General features: G+C 46.0%; 2 protein-coding genes across 2 annotated transcripts; one reads left to right on the top strand and one right to left on the bottom strand.

Annotated features, from left to right (window-relative positions):
- FCAR (Fc alpha receptor) lies at window positions 1-10,441 on the bottom strand. Its single transcript, XM_068991727.1, has 5 exons — window positions 10,408-10,441; window positions 9,503-9,538; window positions 5,445-5,729; window positions 3,112-3,399; window positions 1-230 (listed from the first exon to the last, which is right to left on the bottom strand). Exons 1-5 carry the CDS (start codon window positions 10,439-10,441, stop codon window positions 1-3), a joined length of 873 nt encoding a protein of 290 aa, XP_068847828.1.
- A 5,442-nt stretch (window positions 10,442-15,883) lies between these two features.
- On the top strand, window positions 15,884-20,051 carry NCR1 (natural cytotoxicity triggering receptor 1). The gene is made up of 7 exons (XM_068991728.1): window positions 15,884-15,917; window positions 16,000-16,035; window positions 16,211-16,495; window positions 18,578-18,856; window positions 19,131-19,178; window positions 19,708-19,755; window positions 19,861-20,051. The coding sequence occupies exons 1-7, from the start codon at window positions 15,884-15,886 to the stop codon at window positions 20,049-20,051; spliced, it is 921 nt and encodes a 306-aa protein (XP_068847829.1).
- Window positions 20,052-24,837: the final 4,786 nt, after the last annotated feature.

The following is a 24,837-nucleotide window of genomic DNA, read 5'->3' as shown; positions in this document are numbered from 1 at the left end:
TCAGCTCCAGGAGTCTCCCTGGTGGTTCTTAGGAGTTAGTCCAAAGGTCCATTCTGTCTGACTTTTCTGCCAACTCCAGCTCAGGTCAGGCAGATCTTGCTGGTCTTCCTGGTGTGGAAGCTGAGGGCCCAGCCGATTTTCAGCCAGGATGGCCAAGAGGGCTAGGAGGACCAGCCCCGCCACGCCCATCCGAACCCAGTTCTCTGTCGTGTGATCTTGGCTAGCAGTATCTAGAGATGTCATTACAAGGAAATGAATGATCATTGGTCACGTTCATTCCCTCCCGACCAAGAGCCCATTTCCCTAGTTTGTGGGTTCACTGGGACCCCCTCCTCAGGCAATGCGTACATTCGTGAGCGCCATACTTTATCTCGGGCTTCCCAAAGGCTCAGTGGGTAAAAAATCCACCTGCAGTGCAGGAGACACAGGAGATGCGGGTTTGATCCCTGGGTCAGGAAGATCCCTGGAGAAGGAAATGGCAACCCACTCTAGTATTCTTGCCTGGAAAACCCCATGAACAGAGGAGCCTTGTGGGCTATAGTTCATGGGGTGTCCGACAAGAGTCAGACACGACTAAGCATGCAGGCACCACACGGCACTGCTAAGCTGGTTACCACTGTGTGTGAGTCTCTATACTTCACCTTAAACCTGAGTCCAAAGCTGTGGTCCCCAGAGGCATCTTATAAATGGGGGAGGAGGTAGTTATGAGGCTATTCTGTTTGCTGGTCATCCCCTCCCCACACGGCAGTTTCACTGAATATCTAACCATATCCTTGAAACACCTTCATAGATCCAGAGCCCCAAACTCTCTCCTCTACATCGTCTCACCCCACAGAACAGTGTGTGTTCGTTTTTCATACAATGATTGGTATCTGGGAAGCAAGTAGGAAAAAAAAGTTTAGACAAACCTAGGGAAAATATGAGACTTTCTTGGCAGTCCAGAAATTATGACTGAGCACTTCCACTGCGGCAGACATGGGTTCAATCCTGGTCAGGGAACTAGGATCTCTGAATGCCATGTGGTGTTATCAAAACACAAAAAACTTAGGGAAGCTAAGTGACCTTGGTTCATTGGTGTGTGACCTTTCATTAGTTATTTCTATTCATTGTACCTTTAAAAAATTTATCCATTTGTTTTATGGACCTCATGGGCCCAAGGATGTAATAAAATATTGTGAAATTACAATGCCCAGAAATCCTAGTAACTCCCTTCTGTTAAAACAGAAATCAGTTCCAAGTGGATTCTTTACCATTTGAGCCACCAGGGAAGCCCAAGAATACTGGAGTGGGTAGCCTATCCCTTCTCCAGGGGATCTTCTTGACCCAGGAATCAAACTGGAGTCTCCTGCATTGCAGGTGGATTCTTTTTCTTCTTTTTAATATAAATTTATTTATTTAAATTGGAGGCTAATTACTTTACAATATTGTATTGGTTTTGCCATACACCAACATATGCAGGTGGATTCTTTACCAACTGAGCTACCAGGGAATTCCTGGAATTCAACATGAATTCCTAATTGCAAAGTGCAAAATGTTTCAAGTCTGGGAAGATAATGTTAGAAAAGATCATCCTGACATGGGGATAGGAGGTGATTTCTAAAACAAGTGTACACCCGTGGTGGGTTCATGTTGATGTGTGGCAAAACCAATACAATATTGTAAAGTAATTAGCCTCCAATTTAAATAAACAAATTTATATTAAAAAAAAAAAGAAAAATAAAGCATTTAGCATTTCTCCAGGAAAAATAAAATAAAATAAAACAAGATAGAGTGACTGTCTACATTAAAGGAAAATACTAATAAATTCAGCCTCCTCCACAGGTGCCCAGTTGACCCTGTGTCATGAATTGAAAAGACCACTTGGCCACAGGAGCTTATGAGGCCGTGACCACTGCATTCACTTAGCTTGTAGAGTGACTGGACAAGACAAACGTGAGAGACACAAGTGGTGATCCCACTCAGTCACTAGCAGTCGCTTTCCTCTGCTGTAACTCACGTTTGCTCCCTCTGGGCAGAGTGATGCATGCAAACAGTATAAAAATGAAGCTCTTTTTGAAATTTTTTGTTACACCTCATTGTGGCTTATGGGATCTTAGTTCCCCAACCTGGGATGAAACCCAGGTCCACAGTAATGAAAGCCTTGAGTCTTTGTATATATATGCAATTTTATTTATTGATTGATTTTTGGCTATGTTGGGTCTTCCTTGCTGCTTAGGCTTTTTCTCGTTGGGGTGAGTGGGGGCTACTCTCTAGCTATGGTTCTCAGGCTTCTCATTACAGTGGCTTCTCTCATTGTGGAGCACAGGCTCAGTAATCCTGGCACAGGCTGTTTGTTGCTTTGAGGCATGTGGGATCTTCCCACATCAGGGATGAAACCCATGTCTCCTGCATTGCCAGGCAGATTCTTTACCACTGAGCCAGCAGGGGATTGTCCCCCCTTTTTCTTAAATATTTGCTTATTTATTTGGCTGTACTGGGTCTGTAGTTGTAGCATGTGAGATCTTCAGTTGCAGCATGTGGGAGCTAGTTCCCTGATCAGGAATCGAACCCAGGTCCCCTGCATTGGGATCTCAGAGTCTTAGCCACCAGACTACCAGGGAGGTCCCGAAGCCCCAAGTCTTAATTCCTGGAGCACCAGTGAGTTTCCCTAAATGAAGCTCTTGATAGAGTTTTTTAGAGTCTTCCTGAGTGGTGAGTTACCAATCAACCTCTCTGAGTGGCTCCTATATTACAGGTTAATGTCAGGATTCCCCATTACGACTAAGCATGTGATGAAAGAAAGTGAGTTCATCAAAGGTTGTGTCTGGTATCTGCTGACTCAACGACACCCCTAAAGATGATTCTGAACACGGGCCTCTCCTTTCTTAACAGGCCATGTGTCTTTAAGGACACTGGAGAGCTCGGGGACATGCTGTGAAAGTCACATGTCATGTGGGTGAGAAGGCCTTTCTCTCCATGGTCCTCTGAGCCACAAATCTCTCCTGCCCCGTTCTTTCTTGGTGCCTCTCTGTTCTCCTGCCTGATGCCAAGGCCCTGGACAGCCCACTAGAGCCCCAAGGAGGAGGATGGAAGTCTCTGGCAGCGGCAGGGGTGGGGGGGTGGTGCCCTTACCTGTGACCACCAGCTCCAGGGCATTGCTGGGGGCTGACCATATGTAGGGGCGGCCGCTGTGCCAGCCGTAGCACGTGTAGACTCCTGAGAAGCTGAGGTTCACAGGACCCAGAGTGAAGTCCACCTGGAGTCTCGCATCTTGGTGCCGTGACAGGGTGGGCCCTCCCGGCCTGCTCAGTGAAAATCTGTCGAACGACATGTGTGCTGAACTGCACTGGAAGGAAATATTCTCCCCTGGCATTGCCACGTGGCCCCCATTGGTGGAGAGAAAGGGTTTGTCGTACAAGCCTGAAAGAGAAGAGAGTGAGTTGTTGGCAAGGTTTCTGTCTCTCCCTGTTTCCCCGCCACTCATTTTGGGTCCCTGCTAAGAGAAGGGCAGAAGCTCGTGTTTTCCTGACGCACAGGAACGGGAGGTGGTAGCATTCCACTTCGCCACTGCAGGACCCACGTGCGTGTTCTCGGTCATGTCCAGCTCTTTGTGACCCTAAGGACTGCAGCCCCCCAGGCTTCTCTGTCCATGGGACTATCCAGGCAACAACACGAGAGTGGATTGCCATGCCTTCCTCCAGGGGTTTTCCCCGACCCAGGGATTGAACCGACATCTCCTGGGTCTCCTGCATTGCAGGCAGATTCTTTACCACTGAGCCACCTGGGGAGCCCCCTGCAGGACCTGTCCTCTGTCCCAAATTCTTGTAGATGGAGCTGAGTGAACAAGCAGATGAGCAGCTGTCTTCCAGGGACAGCGATCTAGTCTCTAAAGCCAGAAGGGCCACATGGTTCTGTTCCCAGTTCCAACCTGTGGGTTTCCTCCTTAGACCACTGAGCGAGTCTGAGACACCAGCTGGGCATCCCATAAGTCACCTCAATTCTGACACTCTCTACCTGGCACTAAGGTCAGATCCTGCGGTTTGGGGCTCTGGGTTAACAGCTCAGTCCTACAAGTCCCTCCCACTTCAGAGCCCATCAGAAGTCCAGGTTGTCACCTGTGCTTCTGACTGAGCAGCAATAAATCGGAAGTTATTGGGTTGCAGTTCCTGTGTTCAATTCATTTGTTAGAGTGGCAGACGGAACTCAGGGAGCCAGCTTGCTTACTAGATTACTGGCTTATGAAAGCATGTGTCAGGAACAGCCAGAGGGGAGAACTGGAAGAGTACAGGACTTCATTTCCTAGGCGACACTGATTATTTCATCATTGGCCATTGGTGATGGATTCAACCTCCCACCTCTCTGCCTACACCAGAGGTCAGGTAGGGGTGGGGCAGGGCTGAGTATTCTAACCCATCAATTACTTGGTTGGTTCCCCTGGCAACCAGCTCATATCCTTAGGTGCTTTCCGAAAGGCACTTTTTTACACAAAATCGGGTGTGGTTGAAAGGGATTTCTTATGAAAATGAAGATATTTTAATTGTTCACTGCTTAGGGAATCCCAGGAGCCTTCCCTGGTGTCTCTGATAGTAAGGAATCCGCCTGCCAATGAAGGAGACCAGGGTTCAATCCCTGGGTTGGGAAGATCCCCTGGAGGAGGAAATGGCAACCCACTCCAGTATTCTTGGTTGGGAAAACCTACGGACAAAGGAACCCAGTGATTTTTATTTTGGCAGGTCAGAAACTAATTCTGTTATTTCATAAGACTTTGCAGGTTATTACGTTCAATAGTTACACCTGACACACCTGTAAATTTCTCCAGCACTGTGAGTCTCGTTTTCACTTTCTGTGTCAGAATCAATCACTAAGGTTTGGTGTTTTATTTTTTTATTTTTTTTATTTTTGGTCTTTTTGCTGATCTAATATTCACCTTGTCTGAATCAGAACTTTATACTGAAGAACTATCATCTTCTGAGATACTAGTATATGTGTTGCTCAGACAGAGAAAGTAACTGCGTAAAATGCACCGATAAATTCTTCACTCAAAATTTCTCGATGCATCATTTTTGGAAATTTTACCGTAATAAACTTGCATTTACAATATACACAAGGTTAGAACAAAAACCTAATGGAGCAAAATGTGAATGATAATGTCAATCATAAGTTGTGGAGGGAATCCTCGATAAATTCTAACCTCTAACAACTTTGCACCAGTGATGTTAATTGCATCACTCTCTAAAAATGTGTCGATACGTCTGCAGTCAATATGTTTGGGTAACAAAAGACCTATTAATAAGCCTTTGATCAACGATGTTAAGAATAGGGGAAACTGAGTGCAAGGTATACGGGCACTGTCTGTTGCATCACCTTAATTCCCCTGGAAATTTGAGACTGTTCTAAACATAACATTTCTGAAAAACTAAGAAAGGAAAGAGACTGGCGGGTCGGAGACCTGCCCACAGCCGCACCTGTCACCACCAGCTCCAGGGCTTCACTAGGCGCTGACCAGTGACGTCCTCTCCTGTATCGGCACTGATAGTGCCCTGCGGTGTTTGTATCCATGGGGTTAATGACGAACTCCGCCACCTCCTGAAATCCCAGCTGCTTCTCCACTTGTTTGTAAGTGAGGTTTTCCAGGATCTCCAGTTGGTACAGGTAAGACTCAAGGGTTCCCTGGCACAAGATCTTCACCGACCCATTCCAGGGAATCACAGGACTGGGCGTAGCAGATATGATAGGAATGGGAAAGTTCCCTAAAAGAAAACAGGGCCCAGACTCAGGTGGCCTGCCATGGAGAAACCATACTTCTTTCTTTTTCTGTGGGGGGAAGAACTAAATGAAGGGTGTGACAGACTTATAGCTCCTTCCTTAAATTTTTTTTGGGGTAATTTCTAATTGTGGCAAAAGTGAACTGTGTTATATAAAGATTAAATTTCTCATTTAAACCATTTCTAAGTGCACAGCTAAGTGGCCTTAATTGCACTCACTATGTGTGTGTGTATCTATCTATAGATAGATATAAATGTAGGTTAGGCATAGATATGGATAGATAGATAGATGTGGAGTATTTTTAAAGTCTTTACTGAACTTTTTACAACATTGCTTCTGTTTTATGTTTTGGTTTTTTGGTCACAAGGCATGTGAGATCTGAACTCCCAGACCAGGGATCCAACTGGTATCCCCTGCATTGGAACGTGAAGTCTTAACCACTGGGCCATGGGGGAAGGCCCTCTACTCACCATATTGTGCATCTATTTCCAGGACTTTCTCAGGATTCCAAACAAAACCCCTACAGCCACTAAGCAGTAACTCTTCACTCTCTCTTTTCTTAGGCCCTTGTCATTTCCAATTGACTTTCCATCTCAGTGAATTTTCCTATTCTCGATACCTTGTATCAGTGGAATAACACAGTATTTGCCTTTCTGTGTCTGGTGTCTTTTTTTACTTAGTGCAATGTCATCAAGATTCATCCACGTTGTAGCATGTATCAGAATACGTTTCCTTTTTATGGCTGAATAATATTCCATTGTACGTATAGACTACATTTTGCTTATACATTCATGCCAATGGACATGTGAGTTTTTTCCACCTTCTGGCTATGGTGAATAAAGTTGCTATGAACATAGAGGTGCAAATATCTTGTTAGAATCTCTTCTTTCAGTTTCTCTTGTTACATGTATAGAAGTGGAATTGCTGGATTGGGCATTGAGGTTATTGAGGAACTGAAAGATTTTTTGAGGAACAAAATTCCTTCCTTTACATATTTATATTTATCAAGGTGAAATTTATATAACATAAACTTAACCATGTTGAAAGTATACAATTCAGTGGAATGTAGTACATTCACAGTCTTGTGCAATCATCATCTCTGTCTATTCCATTTTCATTGCTGTCAAAGCAGACCCCATACACATTAATTCTATCCTCTTCCCTGATGGCTGAGAGAGTAAAGAATCTGCCTGCAATATGGGAGACCCGGGTTCAGTCCCTGGGTCAGGAAGATCCCCTGGAGAAGGAAATGGCAACCCACTCCAGTATTCTTGCCTGAGAAATCCCATGGGCAGAGGAGCCTGGTGGGCTACACAGTCCACGGGGTCACAAATGGTCAGACACGACCGAGCAACTAAAAGCGCTGGAGAGTGCCCTCTGGTCTGCCAGGTGGCTTGCTTGGTGTTTTGTTCCCATGGTAACCCTTATCCATATGCAATTCTGCTCTCCACCCTAATGTGAGGGTGCTGAAGCTTGGAATAACCGTGCCAGTTGCTCAAGACCACAAACTGAAGAGTGCTCCAACCTGGTTTGGAAACTAAGACAATCTCAGCCCAGATTCTCTGCTCTTCCTCACTATACGGGGAGAGCTGTCTCCTAAACCAGTTAGAGAAACCAAACAAATAAATATATGGCAAAACCAACACAGTATGGTAAAGTAAAATAAACTAAAAATAAATTTAAAAAAAAGAAGAAAGTAATGAGTCAAGGGATCAAATTGCCAACATCCGCTGGATCATCAAAAAAGCAAGAGAGTTCCAGAAAAACATCTATTTCTGCTTTATTGACTATGCCAAAGCCTTTGACTGTGTGGATCACAATCAACTGTGGAAAATCCTAAGAGACAGGCATACCAGACCACCTGACCTGCCTCTTGAGAAACCTGTATGCAGGTCAGGAAGCAACAGTTAGAACTGAACATGGAACAACAGACTGGTTCCAAAAAGGAAAAAGAATATGTCAAGGCTGTATATTGTCACCCTGCTTATTTAACTTCTATGCAGAGTACATCATGAGAAACGCTGGACTGGAAGAAGCACAAGCTGGAGTCAGGATTGCCGGGAGAAATATCAATAATGTCAGATATACAGATGACACCACCCTTATGGCAGAAAGTGAAGAAGAACTAAAAAGCCTCTTGATGAAACTGAAAGAGGACAGTGAAAAAGTTGGCTTAAAGCTCAACATTCAGAAAATGAAGATCATGGCATTTGGTCCCATCACTTCATGGCAAATAGATGGGCAAACAGTGGAAACAGTGGCTGACTCTATTTTTTTGAGAGCCAAAATCACTTCTGATGGTGACTGCAACATGAAATTAAAAGACGCTTACTCCTTGGAAGGAAAGTTATGACCAACCTAGATAGCATATTGAAAAGCAGAGACATTACTTTGCCAACCAACGTCTGTCTAGTCAAGGCTATGGTTTTTCCAGTGGTCATGTATAGATGTGAGTATTGGACTATAAAGAAACATGAGCACTGAAAAATTGATGCTTTTGAACTATGGTGTTGGAGAAGACTCTTGGGAGTCCCTTGGACTGTAAGGAGATCCAACCAATCCATCCTAAAAGAGATCAGTCCTGGGTGTTCATTGGTAGGACTGATGTTGAAGCTGAAACTCCAATACTTTGGCCACCTCATGTGAAGAGCTGACTCATTTGAAAAGACCCTGATGCTGGGAAAGATTGAGGGCAGGAGGAGAAGGGGATGACAGAGGATGAGATGGCTGGATGGCATCACCAACTCAATGGGCGTGGGTTTGGGTGGACTCCGGGAGTTGGTGATGGACAGGAAGGCCTGGCATGCTGCCATTCATAGGGTCACAAAGAGTCGGATACGACTGAGTGACTGAACTGAACTGAACTGAATGAATCAAGGAAAGTGGAGACTGGGTCCTACACAGAGTTCAGACTTTTTTTCCTCAAGATCATCACCATCATCATCAGAGGTATCTCTACTGCTGAACCACCTAAGAACCCCATCACAAGTAATACACTTACCATGTACATGATTCGCATGCCTTATCTTGATTAATCCCCAAAATTGTATCACAGTGATCCCATCCTCCCAAGATCCAATCTGCTTTCACTGTTATCTTTATTTCTCTTTTGAAAGTGAAAGTGTTAGCCTCTCAGTCACATTGGATTCTTTGCAACCCCGTGGACTGTAGCCCACCAGTCTCCTCTATCCATGGGATTTTCCAGTCAAGAATACTGGAGTGGTGTAGCCATTCCCTTCTCCAGGGGATCTTCCTGACCCAAGGGTCCAACCCAGGTCTCCTGTATTGCAGGCAGATTCTTTACCATTTAAGTCACCTTTATAGACCAAGAAATTGGTTCTGAGAATTGAAGCCACTTACATAAAGTTCTCTAAGGCAGTGTCCCTTTAAGTGAAAAAAGTGGATGGACTGCGGAGAGTTAAGATTGTGAGAACATTTGATGTAGGAAGAATATTGGGCAATGGAAGGTGGTTCCTGACTTCCTCATCCCTGCCGTTGTGAACATTCAGTAAAACATATCTTGGATGGACAGTCAGCCTACCAGAGGCAAAGACTAAATCCTGGTCTGAGCGTGAATTTGAGGGATCCAAAAATTCCAAAGTGAGGTAGAAGTTGTGCAAAAGGAACACAGCAGAGACAGCTATCAACAGAACAGGAAGTAAATTGGAATCCCTGTGAGCTGCTATCCCAGAATTTTCTATCCTAGAGTTGCCGGGAGGATGGAAGGCGATTGGAGGAGACTTAGAGAAACACTTACCATCCTGTGCCTGAATCTTCTGGCCAAGACAGAGCACTGGAAGAAAGACATTCATGAAAACTCCACCCACCAATTTCCAACATTTGTTATAAATTACTCAACAGAAAGACTCTTACTGACAGACACCCTGATGTTGGGAAAGATTGAGGGAAAGAGGAGAAGGGGGAAACAGAGGATGAGATGGTTGGATGACATCATTGACTCAATGGACATGAGTTTGAGCAAGCTCTGGGAAATAATGAAGGACAGGGAAGCCTGGCGTGCTGCAGTCCATGGGGTTGCAAAGAGTCAGACACGACTGAGCGACTGAACAACAACAATAACAAAAAGACATACAGGTGCCATTTGTTCTCTTCAACAGCAAACAAGGCTCATCTTTTAGCTTTATCTTCCAGATTCCAGCCCCTAAGGCTCTCATCTGCAGGAGCTCTGGAACCATTGTGGCCTGCCAGACAGCATGGCATTGGCTGAACAAACCCGGCAAGGCCAACTTGACAACTGGACCACTGAGCCTTACAAGCCAGCATGGGCTTGGGCAGACACATATCTGGGCAAAGACCATCTCTCCACTCAGGAGAGCAGAGTCTTATTGGCAGTCACTGAAATCACTGAGGTCTTATGTTAAGAGAAAGTGAAAATGTTAGTCGCTCAGTAGCATCCGACTCTTTGCCACCCTATGGACAGTAGCCCACCAGGCTCCCCTGTCTATGCAATTCTCCAGGCAAGAATACTGGAGTGGGTTGCCATTCCCTTCTCCAGGGGATCTCCCCAACCCAAGGATTGAACCCACGTCTCCTGCACTGAAGGCAGATTGTTTACTTTCTGAGTCAGAAGTTAAGAGAGACCTTGACTATTTTGGATTCCTCTCATCTTCCCCTCTAACCCACCTGCATTTGGGGACTCACCGAGGCAGAAGAGGGTAATGTCCCTGGGGGCCATGGTTCTGCACAGCCAGCCTCAGCCCACTTAGCCTCTTGACAGTGAACATCGACAGATGACAGAGTCCCACGAGACAGTGAGACCCACAGGAAGTATGAACTCAGAGGTCCTCGTCAGAGAATTTCTACATGTATTGCCCCAGAGGAATGGTTCCTTCCCAAAGAATTTCATTCTGGGGAGCCCTTATATAGAGTCTAAGAGGAGATCAACCTTCCTGTTTATGTTTCAGATGAGAAGTGAACATTTTCTTCCACCAGTTTTGAACGGGGCTCAAATCCTCCTTCAGACAAGATCCCACATCCCAGGGGAAGGGCTGGGGACAGAAAATTATTAGATGGGTGCCATACAGACTGAGATTTTCCTTCGTCGATCCATAAGTCCAAAGCCATATGGCCTTGATGGCTATGGATCCACATAACCTCCACGGAATTCATGGACCAAATATATCCGTTTGGACTTGATCAGGCAGGCAGTGTACTCTTACGTTGGGAATTATCTCAATGGTGGCATGTAGAGGAATGTTTTTTTCATTCATCTCTAAAGAATGAGCCTCCTATATTTATATCTAAACCTGTAATCTATGAATAGATGATGGATTGATAGAGAGCATAAATTAGATAGATAGATAGTCAAGTAGGTGGGTAGACAGATAAACAGATAGATGGATGGATAGATAAATTTGGCTACAGACACCTACCTGGCAATCATTAGTTCTTCAAGTATAAGGAGTCAAATATTTCACATCAAACTTTCTACTGGCTATCTCATTTTCATTGCATCACCCTTGGTTCTCAACTTTATTGAGATGTCATTGACATAACATAACATCATGTGAGTTTAAGGTGCACAACAGGTTGACTTGATACACTTCCTTGCTGCACAGTGATGTTCATTGTGGCATTAGCTAATACATCCGCCAGCTTGCATAATTACCATTTCCTTTTTTCTGTCTTTTAAAATAGTATTTCTTTGTGTGGTGAGAAAATTAAGGTTTACTCTCTCAGCAACTTTAAAAAGATTTATTTATTTATTGAAGAGCTGTGCCAGGTCTTAGTTGTGGCACGTGGGACCTTTGATTTTTGTTGTGGTGTGGGGAATCTTTCTAGTTGTGGCCTGTGAATGCCTAGTCACAGCATGTGGGGTCTAGTTGTCTGGCCAGGGATCACACCTGGGCCCCCTGCATTGGGAGCTCAGAGTCTTAGCCATTGCACCATCAGGGAAGTTCCTCTCAGCAACTTTTAAATATAGAATACAATATTGTTAATTACTCTCACCATGCTCTACATTGTTGCTGTTTACTTACTCAGTCATGTCTGACTCTTTTGCAACCCCATGAACTGTAGCCAGCCAGGCTCCTCTCTCCATGGGGATTCTCCAGGCAAGAATACTGGAGTGGGTTGCCATTTCCTTCTCCAGGGGATCTTCCCAACTTAGAGATCGAATATGCATCTCCTGCTTGGCAGGTGGATTCTTTATCACTGAGCCATGCACTGACCTCAGAGATACAGACAGAGAATGACCAGTTGGGGTCTTTCCTCTCTTGCATTTTTTTTTAATTATTTTTATTTTTTGGCTGTGCCAGTTCTTAGTTGCCGCACGTGGAATCTTTTCTTATGGCTCACAGGCTCTAAAGCTCCAGCTCAGTAGTTGTGGTGTGTGGGGCCCGGCGGCATTGGAAGGCACTCTTAACCATTGGACCATCAGGGAAGTCCCCTCTGTTGCATTTTTTTAAAGGTAATTTATCCCCGATTAGAGTATATGTCTGAAGCTGGTTGTGTGCTAGAGAGTACTCTTCACCTGGGGTTAAGCCCGGCATGGGTTCCTGAAAATCAAGTTGAAACTTAGAGTTTTGAGAAGTGTTTAAGGATGCTTTTCTTGGTAAATTTTGATATTTATACCAAAGAATAAAGGGAAATATGGCTTAAGATATATATATCTTAAGATAAATATTTTATATATGATATCTGTGTATGAGTATGTTTCCATGTATGTATTCCTCTCACAAGTATGAATATATATGCAGTCCAACTCTAGTCAAAGCTATGGTTTTTCCAGTAGTCATGAATGGACGTGAGAGTCTGACTATAAAGAGAGCTGAGCACCAAAAAATTGATGCTTTTGAACTGTGGTGTTGTCCTTTTGTTTTGTTTTGGTTTTAATTTATTTATTTTCAGTTCAGTTCAGTCACTCAGTCGTGTCCAACTCCTTGTGATCCCATGAATTGCAGCACGCCCGGCCTCCCTGTCCATCACCAACTCCCAGAGTTCACTCAAACTCATGTCCATCAAGACGGTGATGCCATCCAGCCATCTCATCCTCTGTCGTCCCCTTCTCCTCCTGCCCCCAATCTCTCCCAGCATCAGAGTCTTTGCCAATGAGTCAACTCTTTGCATGAGGTGGCCAAAGTACTGGAGTTTCAGCTTTAGCATCATTCCTTCCAAAGAACCCAGGACTGATCTCCTTTAGCATGGACGGGTTGGATCTCCTTGCAGTCCAAGGGACTCTCAAGAGTCTTCTCCAATGCCACAGTTCAAAAGCATCAGTTCTTTGGCACTCAGCTTTCTCCACAGTCCAACTCTCACCTCCATACATGACCACAGGAAAAAACATAGCCTTGACTAGACGGACCTTAGTCGGCAAAATAATGTCTCTGCTTTTGAATATACTATCTAGGTTGGTCATAACTTTTCTTCCAAGGAGTAAGCATCTTTTAATTTCATGGCTGTAATCACCATCTGCAGTGATTTTGGAGCCCCAAAAAATAAAGTCTGACACTGTTTCCCCTGTTTCCCTATCTATTTCCCATGAAGTGATGAGACCAGATGCCATGATCTTAGTTTTCTGAATGTTGAGCTTTAAGACAACTTTTTCACTCTCCTCTTTCACTTTCATCACGAGGCTTTTTAGTTCTTCTTCACTTTCTGCCATAAGGGTGGTGTCATCTGCATATCTGAGATTATTGATATTTCTCCCAGCAATCTTGATTCCAGCTTGTGTTTCTTCCAGCCCAGTGTCTCTCATGATGTACTCCACATAGAAGTTAAATAAGCAGGGTGACAATATACAGCCTTGACGTATTCCTTTTCCAATTTGGAACCAGTCTGTTGTTCCATGTCCACTTCTAACTGTTGCTTCCTGACCTGCATACAGATTTCTCAAGAGGCCAGTCAGGTGGTCTGGTATTTCCACCTCTTTCAGAATTTTCCACAGTTTATTGTGATCCACACAGCTAAAGGCTTTGGCATAGTCAATAAAGCAGAAATAGATGTTTTTCTGGAACTCTCTTGCTTTTTCAGTAATCCAGCAGATGTTGGCAATTTGATCTCTGGTTCCTCTGCCTTTTCTAAAACCAGCTTGCACATCTCTACTCAACCATAAAAAGGAATGAAATTCTGCCTTGTGCAGCAGCACAGATGGATCTCAAGGGCATTGTGCTTAGTAAGATCAGTCAGACAGAGAAAGACAAACACTGTATGACATCACTTATATGTACACTAAAAAATAATATAAATGAATGTATAAGCAAAACAGAAGTGGGCTCACAGATGACAGGAAATAAACTTGTGGTTTCCAAACGGGAGAGGAAAGTGGGTAGGCACAGATTAGGGATATGGGAGCAAGGGATACAAACTAACATGGGTAAAATAGATAAGCAAGAAGAATTGACTATATAGCACAGGGAATTATGGTCATTATCTTGTAATAAATTATTATGAACTATAATCACTGCTATATACCTGAAACGAATAGAATATTGCAAATCCACTATACTCCAATTAAATAACTTATTTATTTAAAAATTATTTTTACCCTTTAAAAAAGAACAACGGGCACACTTTGCATTTAAAATATATTAATGTACTTAATATTTTAATATTCTGATTTATAGCAGACCAGTGGAAACAGTGTCAGACTTTATTTTGGGGGGCTCCAAAATCACTGCAGATGGTGATTGCAGCCATGAAATTAAAAGACGCTTACTCCTTGGGCTTCCCTGGTGGTGCAGAGGTTAAAGCCTCTGTCTGCAATGTGGGAGACCTGGGTTCGATCCCTGGGTCGGGAAGATCCCCTGGAGAAGGAAATGGCAACCCACTCCAGTATTCTTGCCTGGAGAATCCCATGGACGGGGGAGCTTGGTGGGCTACAGTCCACGGGTCTCAAAGAGTCAGACACGACTGAGCAACTTCACTTCACTTTCACTTTACTCCTTGGAGGAAAAGTTATGACCAACCCAGACAGCATATTCAAAAGCAGAGACATTACTTTGCCAACTAGTGTCTGCCTAGTCAAGGCTATGGTTTTTCCTGTGGTCATGTATGAATGTGAGAGTTGGACTGTGAAGAAGGCTGAGCGCCAAAGAATTGATGCTTTTGAACTGTGGTGATGGAGAAGACTCATGAGAGTCCCTTGGACTGCAAGGAGATCCAACCAGTCCATTCTGAAGATGAACCCTGGGATTTCTTTGGAAGGAATGATGCTGAAGCTGAAACTCCAGTACTTTGGCCACCTCATGAGAAGAGTTGACTCATTGGAAAACACTCTGATGCTGGGAGGGATTGGGGGCAGGAGGAGAAGGGGACAACAGAGGATGAGATGGCTGAATGGCATCATGGACTCGATGGACGTGAGTCTGAGTGAACGCCGGGAGTTGGTGATGGACAGGGAGGCCTGGCGTGCTGCGATTCATGGGGTCACAGAGGTCGGACACGACTGGGCAACTGAACTGAACTAAAGGAATGTCATTATGTAAGAAATATATTTTGCTTAAAAATAGTATTTTATTAAAACATTATAATAAATCTGAAGAAGACAGTTTTATCATTCTAGTCTTTTTTTTTTTTTTAGTCTTTATTGAACTTGTTACAATATTGTTTCTGTTCCATATTTCGGTTTTTTGGCCATGTGGCATGTGGCTTGGATCTTAGCTCCCTGACCAGGGATGGAATCCACACCCTCCATGTCAAAAGGTGATGTCCCAGCCACTGAGCTGCCAGAGAAGTCCCTCTATCAATCTGATGAAACCAATTAACATGCCAGGACATGAATGCTGGACACAGAGGAGCCAAAGTCAAACACATGTTTTTAAAAATGACTTTAATGGTTTTGCTGTGTACACTGCCCTATGCCTTCCCTGGACATAACGTGCCCATTTCAAAATTTACCAGTTGACCTAGAAATGAGTTTCTGCCAGGAACCAGACCATGGTCAGAAGCTCTGGTTAGAAACCACAGATACACTCAGATGCATCATGGGAACTGTGTCTTTTCCTTACTGCCAATGGCCAGAGCTGGAGGAAGGCCTTCGAATATCAGTAAACAAGTTGGTGTGAAAGCCCCTGGGCGACAGCTCCCAGGCTTCACTCACCACATCCTGCGCATCCTCCTGGCCCGCAGGGCTCCATCTCCACCCAGCCATCTATATTCACCAGGCAGAATCTGAGCGATGCCTTCCACACTTGCTGTCCTTCTCGTCCTTGGTGAGTTCTTGTGTGGGAGAGAGCTGGAATTGAGGGGTCTAGCACGGATGGGGCAACATATCTCATCATCCCTGTCTTCCAGGGCTGGGTCTGAGCCAGAGGAGCAGCACCCAGAAGCGTAAGTCCTTCCTTCAAAGCCCCCAAGTCAGGTTCAGCCACCATGTCTGCTTCAGACAGCTGGAGGAAAGGCCAGGGACTCTGCCTGGCTAGGAAGGCTCACGGCCAGCAGTTGGGTGGACAGTAGGCTGGAAGGGGGGCTTTCTTGGGAACTCCCACCTCCGATTCCCTTCCAGAGATGCTCTCGAAACCTGCCATCTGGGTCAGACCCAGTTTCATGATCCCAAAGGGAAGACCGGCTACCATCGGGTGTCGGGGAGCTGGCGGGGCCATGGAGTACCAGCTGCACTTTGAGGGGGGACTTTCTGCCTTGGAGAGACCGAAGTCACGCCCAGTGATGAACTGGGTGAAGTTCCCCATCCCGGCCATGACTTCTCACACTGCAGGGCAATACAGGTGCTCCTACCGAAGTGGGGAGCTCTGGTCCGAGCTCAGCGACCCTCTGGAGCTGGTGGTAACAGGTAACTATCCCGTGGTTCAGCTATAGGTCATCTTGTCAACCTGAGTCCTCCAGAAAGTCCTCACTTGCTCGTCTCCCTCCATCTCTCCCAAGCCTTGCTCAGATATTAGTTTGTCTTGGGGGCAATGCAGGGGGTTGGTTAATGCCTATGGGGTTATCTTTAGAGAATTGTCTCTATGTCCTAGAAGCAGATTGGTCTTAGGTTCTTCGGAAAAGAGACTCTAAGATGGATGTTTGTGCCCAGAAGGAATCACCATGGAGTGTCCCTAAAAACAGCACCTGTGATAAGTGAGGGGCACAGGCCCTCACTACTCACAGAAAGGGCAGTCGGACAGCAGTGCAGCTCCAAGGGAGACCTCAGGGACTTCCCTGGTGGTCAGTCCAGGGGTTAAGACTCCATGTTGCCAATGCATGCGATGAGAGTTCGATCCCTGGCCAGGGGACTAAGATCCCGCATGCCATGCGGTGTGGCCAAAAAAAATTTTTTTAATAAAAAATTTAAGGACAGAGACTTCAACTGAGCAAATGTGGAACTCTGGACCTGGCTGGCCTTTCAGCGTAGGCTTGAAATGAGGCTAGAAGCTCTGTACTCCTATCAGGCAGGGATGGGATGAGAACCACTCCTAGGGAGATTCCAGACAAATAGTCTTGCTTTTGCGGTTCTTGGGTTCTAGCAGAAGATAGACTATGAGTCAAAGTCAGGAAATTCAAATCAGTTACACAGCATGTGAGGGTGAAATGGAAGTATGGAAAAAGCAAGGGGTTGAGGTGGCCAGGTAATCTTGGGTCAGGTGGGTCCCTTCCATTGAGGGATGTGGGTCTCAAGTTTAAGTCAATATCAGAGTCACCTGTGGACTTGCAGAAGCACAGATGACTTTAGTAAACCCACATGCATGGAAGCAGTATTCACAACAGACAAAAGGTAGAAACAACTTTGCCTACCAGTGAATGACTGGGTGAAGAAAATGTGGTCTATTCATACAACTGAATATTATTCAGCCTTAAAAAGGAAGGAAACCCTGACACTCGGTAACTTGAGGATGTTATACTGAATGAAATAAGCCCAACGTCAAAGGATCAATAAGTGTACATTCCACTTATATGGGGGACTTAAAATAGTCAAATTCAAAGGCATAAAGTAGAATGGTGGTTGCCAGGGTCTGGGGGAAGGGGAAATGAAAAGTTAATGTTTAACGTATAGAGTTTCAGTTTTACAAGATGAAAAGCGTTCTGGGGATTAACAGGGATGACAATCGTACAACAATGTGGATGTACTTAATATCATGGGACTATACAAGTAAAAATAGTTAAGGTGGTAAATTTATGTATATTTTACTACAACTAAAAGTAGCAATGAGGTTTTAAAGTTTTGTTTGTTTGTTTGTTTTGATGTGGACCATTTTTAAAGTCTTCTCTGAATGTGTTAAAATACTGCTTTGGGTTTTATGTTTTGGATTTTTGGCCACCACGAGGCATGTGGGATTTAGCTCCCCAGCCAGGGATGGAACCTGCACCCCCCTGCGCTAGAAGGTGGAGTCTCAACCACTGGACCACCAGGGAAGTCCCACCAAAAAGACTTTAAAACACAGGTGGCTTCCCCTCCCCCAAGTTTCTGATGCAATAGTTAGAGGGTAGAGCCTGGAAATTTGCATTTCCAACAAGCATCCCCAGGATGCTGACATTGCTGGTCCTAAGGGCCAAATGCTGAGGACCAGTGATGTAGGGAAATTCCCAGAAAGAGATTCCTGTTAACTCTCTTGGCAGCTGGTGGAGGGACCGTCTCAGTCTTGAAGGGAGAATTCAGGGAGGGTGTGTCCATAACCAAGACAAATCTAGGAAATAGAAGAAGAGAGCAAGATTCCGAGCAGTGATGTCCTGGCCCTAAGGACTAGAGGGACGCTTGGAGATGCAGCAAGCAGATGCTCTGTACCGGGAATTGCCTGGTGATCCATTGGTGAAGACTCCACCCTTCCAGTGGAAAGGTTTGGGGTTCAATCCCTGGTGGGAGAACTCTGATCCCATGTAGCACGTGACCAAAAGAAAAAAAAAATGCTCTTAACCTACTAGCCACCTTCTCTCACAGGACTGTATGACACACCCACGCTCTCAGTTGAACCCAGGTCTGAGGTGACCTCAGGAGAGAATGTGACCTTCCGTTGCCAGCTGGCGACAGCTACAAGCACGTTCTTCCTGCTCAAGGGGGGACAATCCAGCCGCCCCCAGCTCAGATACGGGAACCTGTGGGCAGAGTTCCACCTGGGCCCTGTGACCCCAGCACACAGAGGGACATACAGGTGCTTTGGCTCCTACAACAACCACGCGTGGTCTTTCCCCAGCAAGCCTGTGAAGCTCCTGGTCAAAGGTGAGGACCTCCCCCTCAGTTTTGCCCCATGTCCTTTCTGGATCTCTAAGTGACCACCAAACAGCAATGAGGACGGTAGCAAAGAGGCAGGTGGGGAGAAGCAGAGAGGGTGCTTTGCACCAGTGCTCTCATCCATATCAATCCCCAGAGGTCCAGGAGTTAGCGAGAGCATGAGGACCATCGCCAGAGAGATGGCAGACGGAGAAGCGGGGATGGGGGAGGGAACAGGTGGGAAGACCAGACCCCTTGATTTTCTCCTTGTCTCCACTGCCAGGAGATGCCGGGGACACCACCTTCGCGCCCACCGAGCACACTTCTTCTGGTGAGTAACAGATACTTCTAAACTCGGGGGAAGGACTCAAAGCCTCCCAAGCACACTAAAAAGCTGGGGTTCTTTCACAATATCGCTTGAGAGCACAGAGCAAGCCATGAACTGCAGTTCTGTCAGCCAACCAGACGAAGACCCTTGCTTGTACGGCGCCCATAACCTAGAGTCAAAGTCGTCGTTGTTCAGTCCCTCAGTCAGGTCCAACCTGACTGCAACCCCATGGACTGCAACACGCCAGGCTCCCTGTCCTTCACCATCTCCCAGAGTTTGCTCAGATTCACGTCCATGGAGTCGGTGAAGCCATCCAGCCATCTCATCCTCTGGTGTCCCCTTCTCTTTCTGCCTTCAACCTTCCCCAGCATCAGGGAGCTCTTGGTTGGGGCAAGCGGGATCTGGTTCCCCTACCAGGGATCAAACCCAGGCCCCCTGCACTGGGGGCATGGAGTCTGAGTCACTGGACCACCAGGGAAGTCCCTCACATCACCTCTTTTCCTCACTTCTTCACTTTCCTTACTCTCTGCAGACTACTGGGACTCCTACGAGTTAACCACAGGGACCCAATCTCAGAAAGGTAAGCCGGCAGCGGGGTCTGTGGGCCCTTAGGAAAGGGGAAAGAGATGGGGTGACGTAGCCTTGGTAGCTCCCCGTGAGCAATCGCTCTGTTCTTCTGACCCAGACCATTTCCTCTGGAATCACATGGTCCAGAATCTCATCCGGCTTGGCCTGGCTGTCCTGGTCCTGGTGGCCCTCATGGGGCTCCTGCTTGAAGACTGGCTTCACAGAAGGAAGTCTGGAAAGAGAGCCCACTGGGTTTCATGTCGGAGGTGCGGGAGAAGGCTCCGAGCACAGAGAGCCCTGGAGACATGACCAAGAGACCCAGTGGCCACAGGTGGAGCTGAAAGTGGCCCCAACTCTGGGCTGTGGGAGCTCCAAGTGGAACCCATGGAGGAAAAGAGTTGCTGCAGAGAACTAAGGGGCTTCGTGCAGTTGGGCAGGAGGAAGATGAAGACAGCACGTTTCTCCTGCAGACCAAGCCTGTTGTCTCTTCCAGGTTCAAACGACTCTTGTGCTTCCTTCCTGCAAGCCAAATTTTCAACCACCCCCATCTTTCCTGAAAACAGCTTTAACATCATGGCCATGGGAATATTTCCTTCTTCCTTTTGTCTTTATCCTTACTTCTTTTTATAAATTTATTTAATTTTAACTGGAAGATAATTGCTTTACAATGTTGTGATAGTTTCTGCCATACATCAACATGAATCAGCCATAGGTATACATAAGTCCCCTCCTTTTGGAAGCTCGCTCCCACCTCCCACTTCTCTAGGTAGTCACAGAGCACCGCATTGAGCTCCTTGCATCATACAGCAAATTACGACTGGGGATCTCTTATCAAACAGTAGTCACGTTTCAGTGCTGCTCTCTCAATTTGTCCCACCCTCTCCTTCCTCTGCTGTGTTCACATGTCCGTCGTCTGTGTCTGCATATCTATTCCTGCCCTGCAAGTAGGTTCATCAGTACCATTTTTTCTAGATTCCATATATATGCTTTACTATATGAAATTTGTCTTTTTCTGCCTTATTTCTCTGTAAAACAGGCTCTCCATCTCACTAGAACTGACTCAAATTCATTCCTTTTTATGGCTGAGTAGTATTCCTTTGTGTATATGTACCACAACTCCTTTATCCATTTATCTGTTAACAGACATCTAGGTTGCTTCCACATCCTGGCTATTTATCCCTCTTTCTTCTTTACTGTCTCTGCAGATATCATTCAAAATATTGAACCACCAGTACAGAAAAGGCATACTTGTCAATAGGATTAAGAGCTAAAGAGGCAACAACCCAGTAGCAAAGTCCCACCCACTGCTATTGTAGATGAACCACGACAGGTGTGATATGAAAAGGATACATTTGGGGCAACATCCACAGACTTCAGAGAACCTTTTTCATCCCAAACTGAAAAGTGTTTTTAAATTTCTAATTGAAGTATTTTTGACATAGAACCCTCTGTAGGTTTAAGGTGTGCAATCTGTTGATCTGATACATTAATCTATTGTGAAACAATTGCCATTATAGTGTTAGCCAACACCTCTCTCATACCACATTATCAACATTTCTTTTTTGTGCTTGGAATAATTAAGATCTGATTCGTTAGCAAGCTTGATGATTATCTTGTGACGCTGTGGGGTATCATTACCACACTGATCATTAGGGCTCCAGGACTCATTCATCTACTAGTTTGTTCCCTAAAATCTCATCTCTCCATTTCCTCCACCCACCGGTCTTTAGTAACCACCATTCTGCTCTCTGTTTCTACAAGCTTGGTTTTGTTTTTAGATTCCACCTTTAAGTGATATCACACAGTGTTTGTCTTTCTCTGACTTATTTCACTTAGCATAATGCTGTCAAGGTCCATCCTCATTGTAAAAAGTGTGAAGATTCCCTTCTTTCTCATTTTTACTATATATATTATATATATCTTTATGTTGGATCATAAAGAAGGCTGAGCACTGAAGAACTGACTTTCTAATTGTGGTTTTGGAGAAGACCCTTGAGAATCCCTGGAGCAGCAAGGACTTTAGGATCAAACCAATCAATCCTAAAGGAAATCAATCCCAAATATTCATTGGAAGGACTGAGGCTGAAGCTGAAGCTCCAATACTTTGGCAACCTGATGCCAAAAGCCGACTCATTGGAAAAGACCCTGATGTTGGGAAAGATTGAAGGCAAAAGGATAAGGGGGCAGCAGAGAATGAGACGGTTGGATGGCATCACTGACTCAGTGGACATGAATTTGAGCAAACTCCGGGAGATAGTGGAGGACAGAGGAGCCTGGCATGCTACAGTCCATGGGGTGCAAGATTCACACACAACTCAGCAACTGAACAATCCCAACGAAATCTATATTTTTAAGGAGGCACATTCATCACTCCAGCCCAGGACCAGTCTAACCATCTTCACTTCTCAAGGCGCCCGTGTTGCTTGGAGATCCGTTTCTGCTGGTTGGTGCTGGTCTCATGGAGATCAGGAAAGGTGAGCTTTGAAGACTGAGAGGGCATCTCATTCTCCTCCCTCAGCTCAGCATCTTCCTTCCTTGTTTACCCCCAGTTTCTTCCATTTTCCCAATTACAATGATAAGACAGGATCTCCAGTCCGCCTTTCCTGTCTGCTTTCTTCATCCCATTTCATACGACAGGTGCACTGCAGAATCAGGAGGCAGGGAGAAAGGACGGAATTTGAGCTCCATGAACATCTGTGTTCCTGAGGCAAACTATGTTCTTTCTGTTTTCACCTTCCGTTGGCCAAAAGGAGGGGTTGATAACTCCTTCTCAGTAACACATCATTCTACAGATTTTTTTTTAATATGGACCATTTTTAAGTCTTTATTGAATTTGTTACCTTAATGCTCTGTCTTATGTTTTGGATTTTTTGACCCCAAGGCACGTGGGATGTTAGCTCCCTGACTCAGGACCGAACCTACACCCCCAGCTTTAGAAGGCGATGCCTTAACCACTGGACCACCAGGGAAGTCGTCATTCTAGGAATTTATCAGCGCTCCACAGTTATTACATCACCACCAGTACCAGAGTTCTCTCACCATGAGTCAGGAACAGGAACAAAATCTTCAGAGCATGGATATATCTTTCGGAGAAGGTCCACCCCCTTCCACTCCTCCTGGTCTATAGATGGGGTGACTAATCGCCCTGAGACATCACCCACCTGGGCAAGGCTATACTCTACCCCTTCAGGCTCAGTTCTCAACCACTAGAAACTGGTTCTCACCCCTCACTTCCTCTGAAGCTGTTTTTGTAACCTAATAAATTTCCTGGAACTCTCAGTGGACACCTCTCAACCCTAACCCTCACCCCTTTTGCTCTTCTGTTAATTATATATGACCACTTCCTCCTTGAAAAAGTCACCTCACTGGCTTTCTCTGACCCCTCCTCCTACTCACCCTGACTCTCCCTACACCACTGGGTTTGGGGGGCTCTCCATGGCCAGAGTTTTGAGATTCTCTGGTGGACTTAGTGTTTCTCTGGACACAAGTCTGGGTTGACTTCATTTAACGCCACAGTTTCAATTTCTCTACAATCAGATGCCCAAATCTGTTTCTCTTCTGATTATAGTCACATTGGTGGTGGGCAGGGGGTGGGGTGGGGATGGAGAAGGGGGAGGGAGTTAGGGCCTCAATATGTGCATTCGAGGGGGCACATTTCAGCCCATAGCAGGGACCGTCCTGAGCTTGATGTTGAGCAGCACCCCGGCCTCTATCCACTGTCTGCCCGGACCACCACCCACCTAACCTATTACAACCAGAAAACCTCCATGAGCTGAGTCGAGCGTGCTTGTGTGCTCAGTCGTGGCCGACTCTTTGTGACCCCATCGACTGTAGCGCACCAGGCTCCTTCCATGGGATTTTCCAGGCAAGAATACTGGCGTTAGTTGCCATTTCCTTCTCCCCAGGGGATCTTCCCGACCCGGGTATCGAACCTGTATCTCCTGCGTCTCCTGCATTGGCAGGCAGGTTCTTTATCACCATGCCACGTGGGAGAAGTCTCCATGGACATTGCCAAATGTCCCCCTGAGGACAAACTGAGGAACTACCCCGTTAAGAACGCCTGGCTTGGAAGGATATAAATAGAGGTGACGGAAGAAGGTGCTGTGATGGGGGAGGGACCTCCATGCGATCCGGCGGTCAGCTAGGTGAGAACATGTTCACTGTGCTGAGAAGGACTGCCATGTGAAACGCTGAAACGCCTCCCGGACCCTCACCCCCCAGGCAGAAACCACCACAGGTGCAGGGCTCAAGGCAGAGGAGTGGCAGGACACCCCGCATGACTGGGACAGAGTGAGCCAGGGGAAACCCAACTGTAAGGTGAGCCCAGGGGTCTTTATTTTTTATTTTGGTTGCACTGGGTCTTCACTCGGACACAGGGGCTCCTTGTTGTGGCTCGCAGGCATCTCAGGCATGGAGCACGGGCTCTAGGGTGTGCAGGCTTAGTTGCCCTGTGGCATGGGGATCTCAGTCCGCCAACCAAGGGTCAAATCCACACCCCCTGGATTGGAGGGCAGTTTCTTAACATGCTTACCACCACCAGAGAAGGCCCCAGAAGCAACTTTTGAACCCCAGATCTGTCTTTTGCCATCACCTTGTGCAAAACGAGAGTTAAGTAATTATAACTTCAGGGGAGGGATTCACCTTCCCAAACCTGGATCTCCTGGCTCATACACAGAGCCCTGGTGAGGTGAACCCCAAAGTCAAGAGTTTGCCTCCACTTCGAGGCATCAAAGGGCTCCCACCTTCTCTCTGGGACTCGCCAAGGCTCAGCAGGAGGGTGAGAGGAGGAGACATGATTCTGGAAGCATTCCGGTCCTCTGGTCCCAGCAGAGCTGAGCTAATGGGACTGACGCTGAGAGGGAGGGTCCAGGAGAAGAACCAGATGGAGAGGGGGAAGCCCACCTAATACCACAAGGCTGAGGTTTTTAACACCTGCCGAAGGAAGAGTCACACCCCCACCTAGATCTCTACCCAACCAGGGACCCGTGGGAGGTGTGACATCCTGAAGACAATGCTTGCTCTCCATCTGCTGTGAGGCTTTCAACCTCTGGGTGACGACTGTTGTGGGGCTGTGGTGTGCGCTGTAGGAGGTTTC

Source organism: Capricornis sumatraensis, chromosome 20 (genome assembly GCF_032405125.1).
Source record: "Capricornis sumatraensis isolate serow.1 chromosome 20, serow.2, whole genome shotgun sequence".
NCBI lineage: Eukaryota > Metazoa > Chordata > Mammalia > Artiodactyla > Bovidae > Capricornis > Capricornis sumatraensis.
The sequence above is the reverse complement of the archived record's forward strand: the minus strand, read 5'-3'. Positions and strand labels throughout refer to the sequence as shown.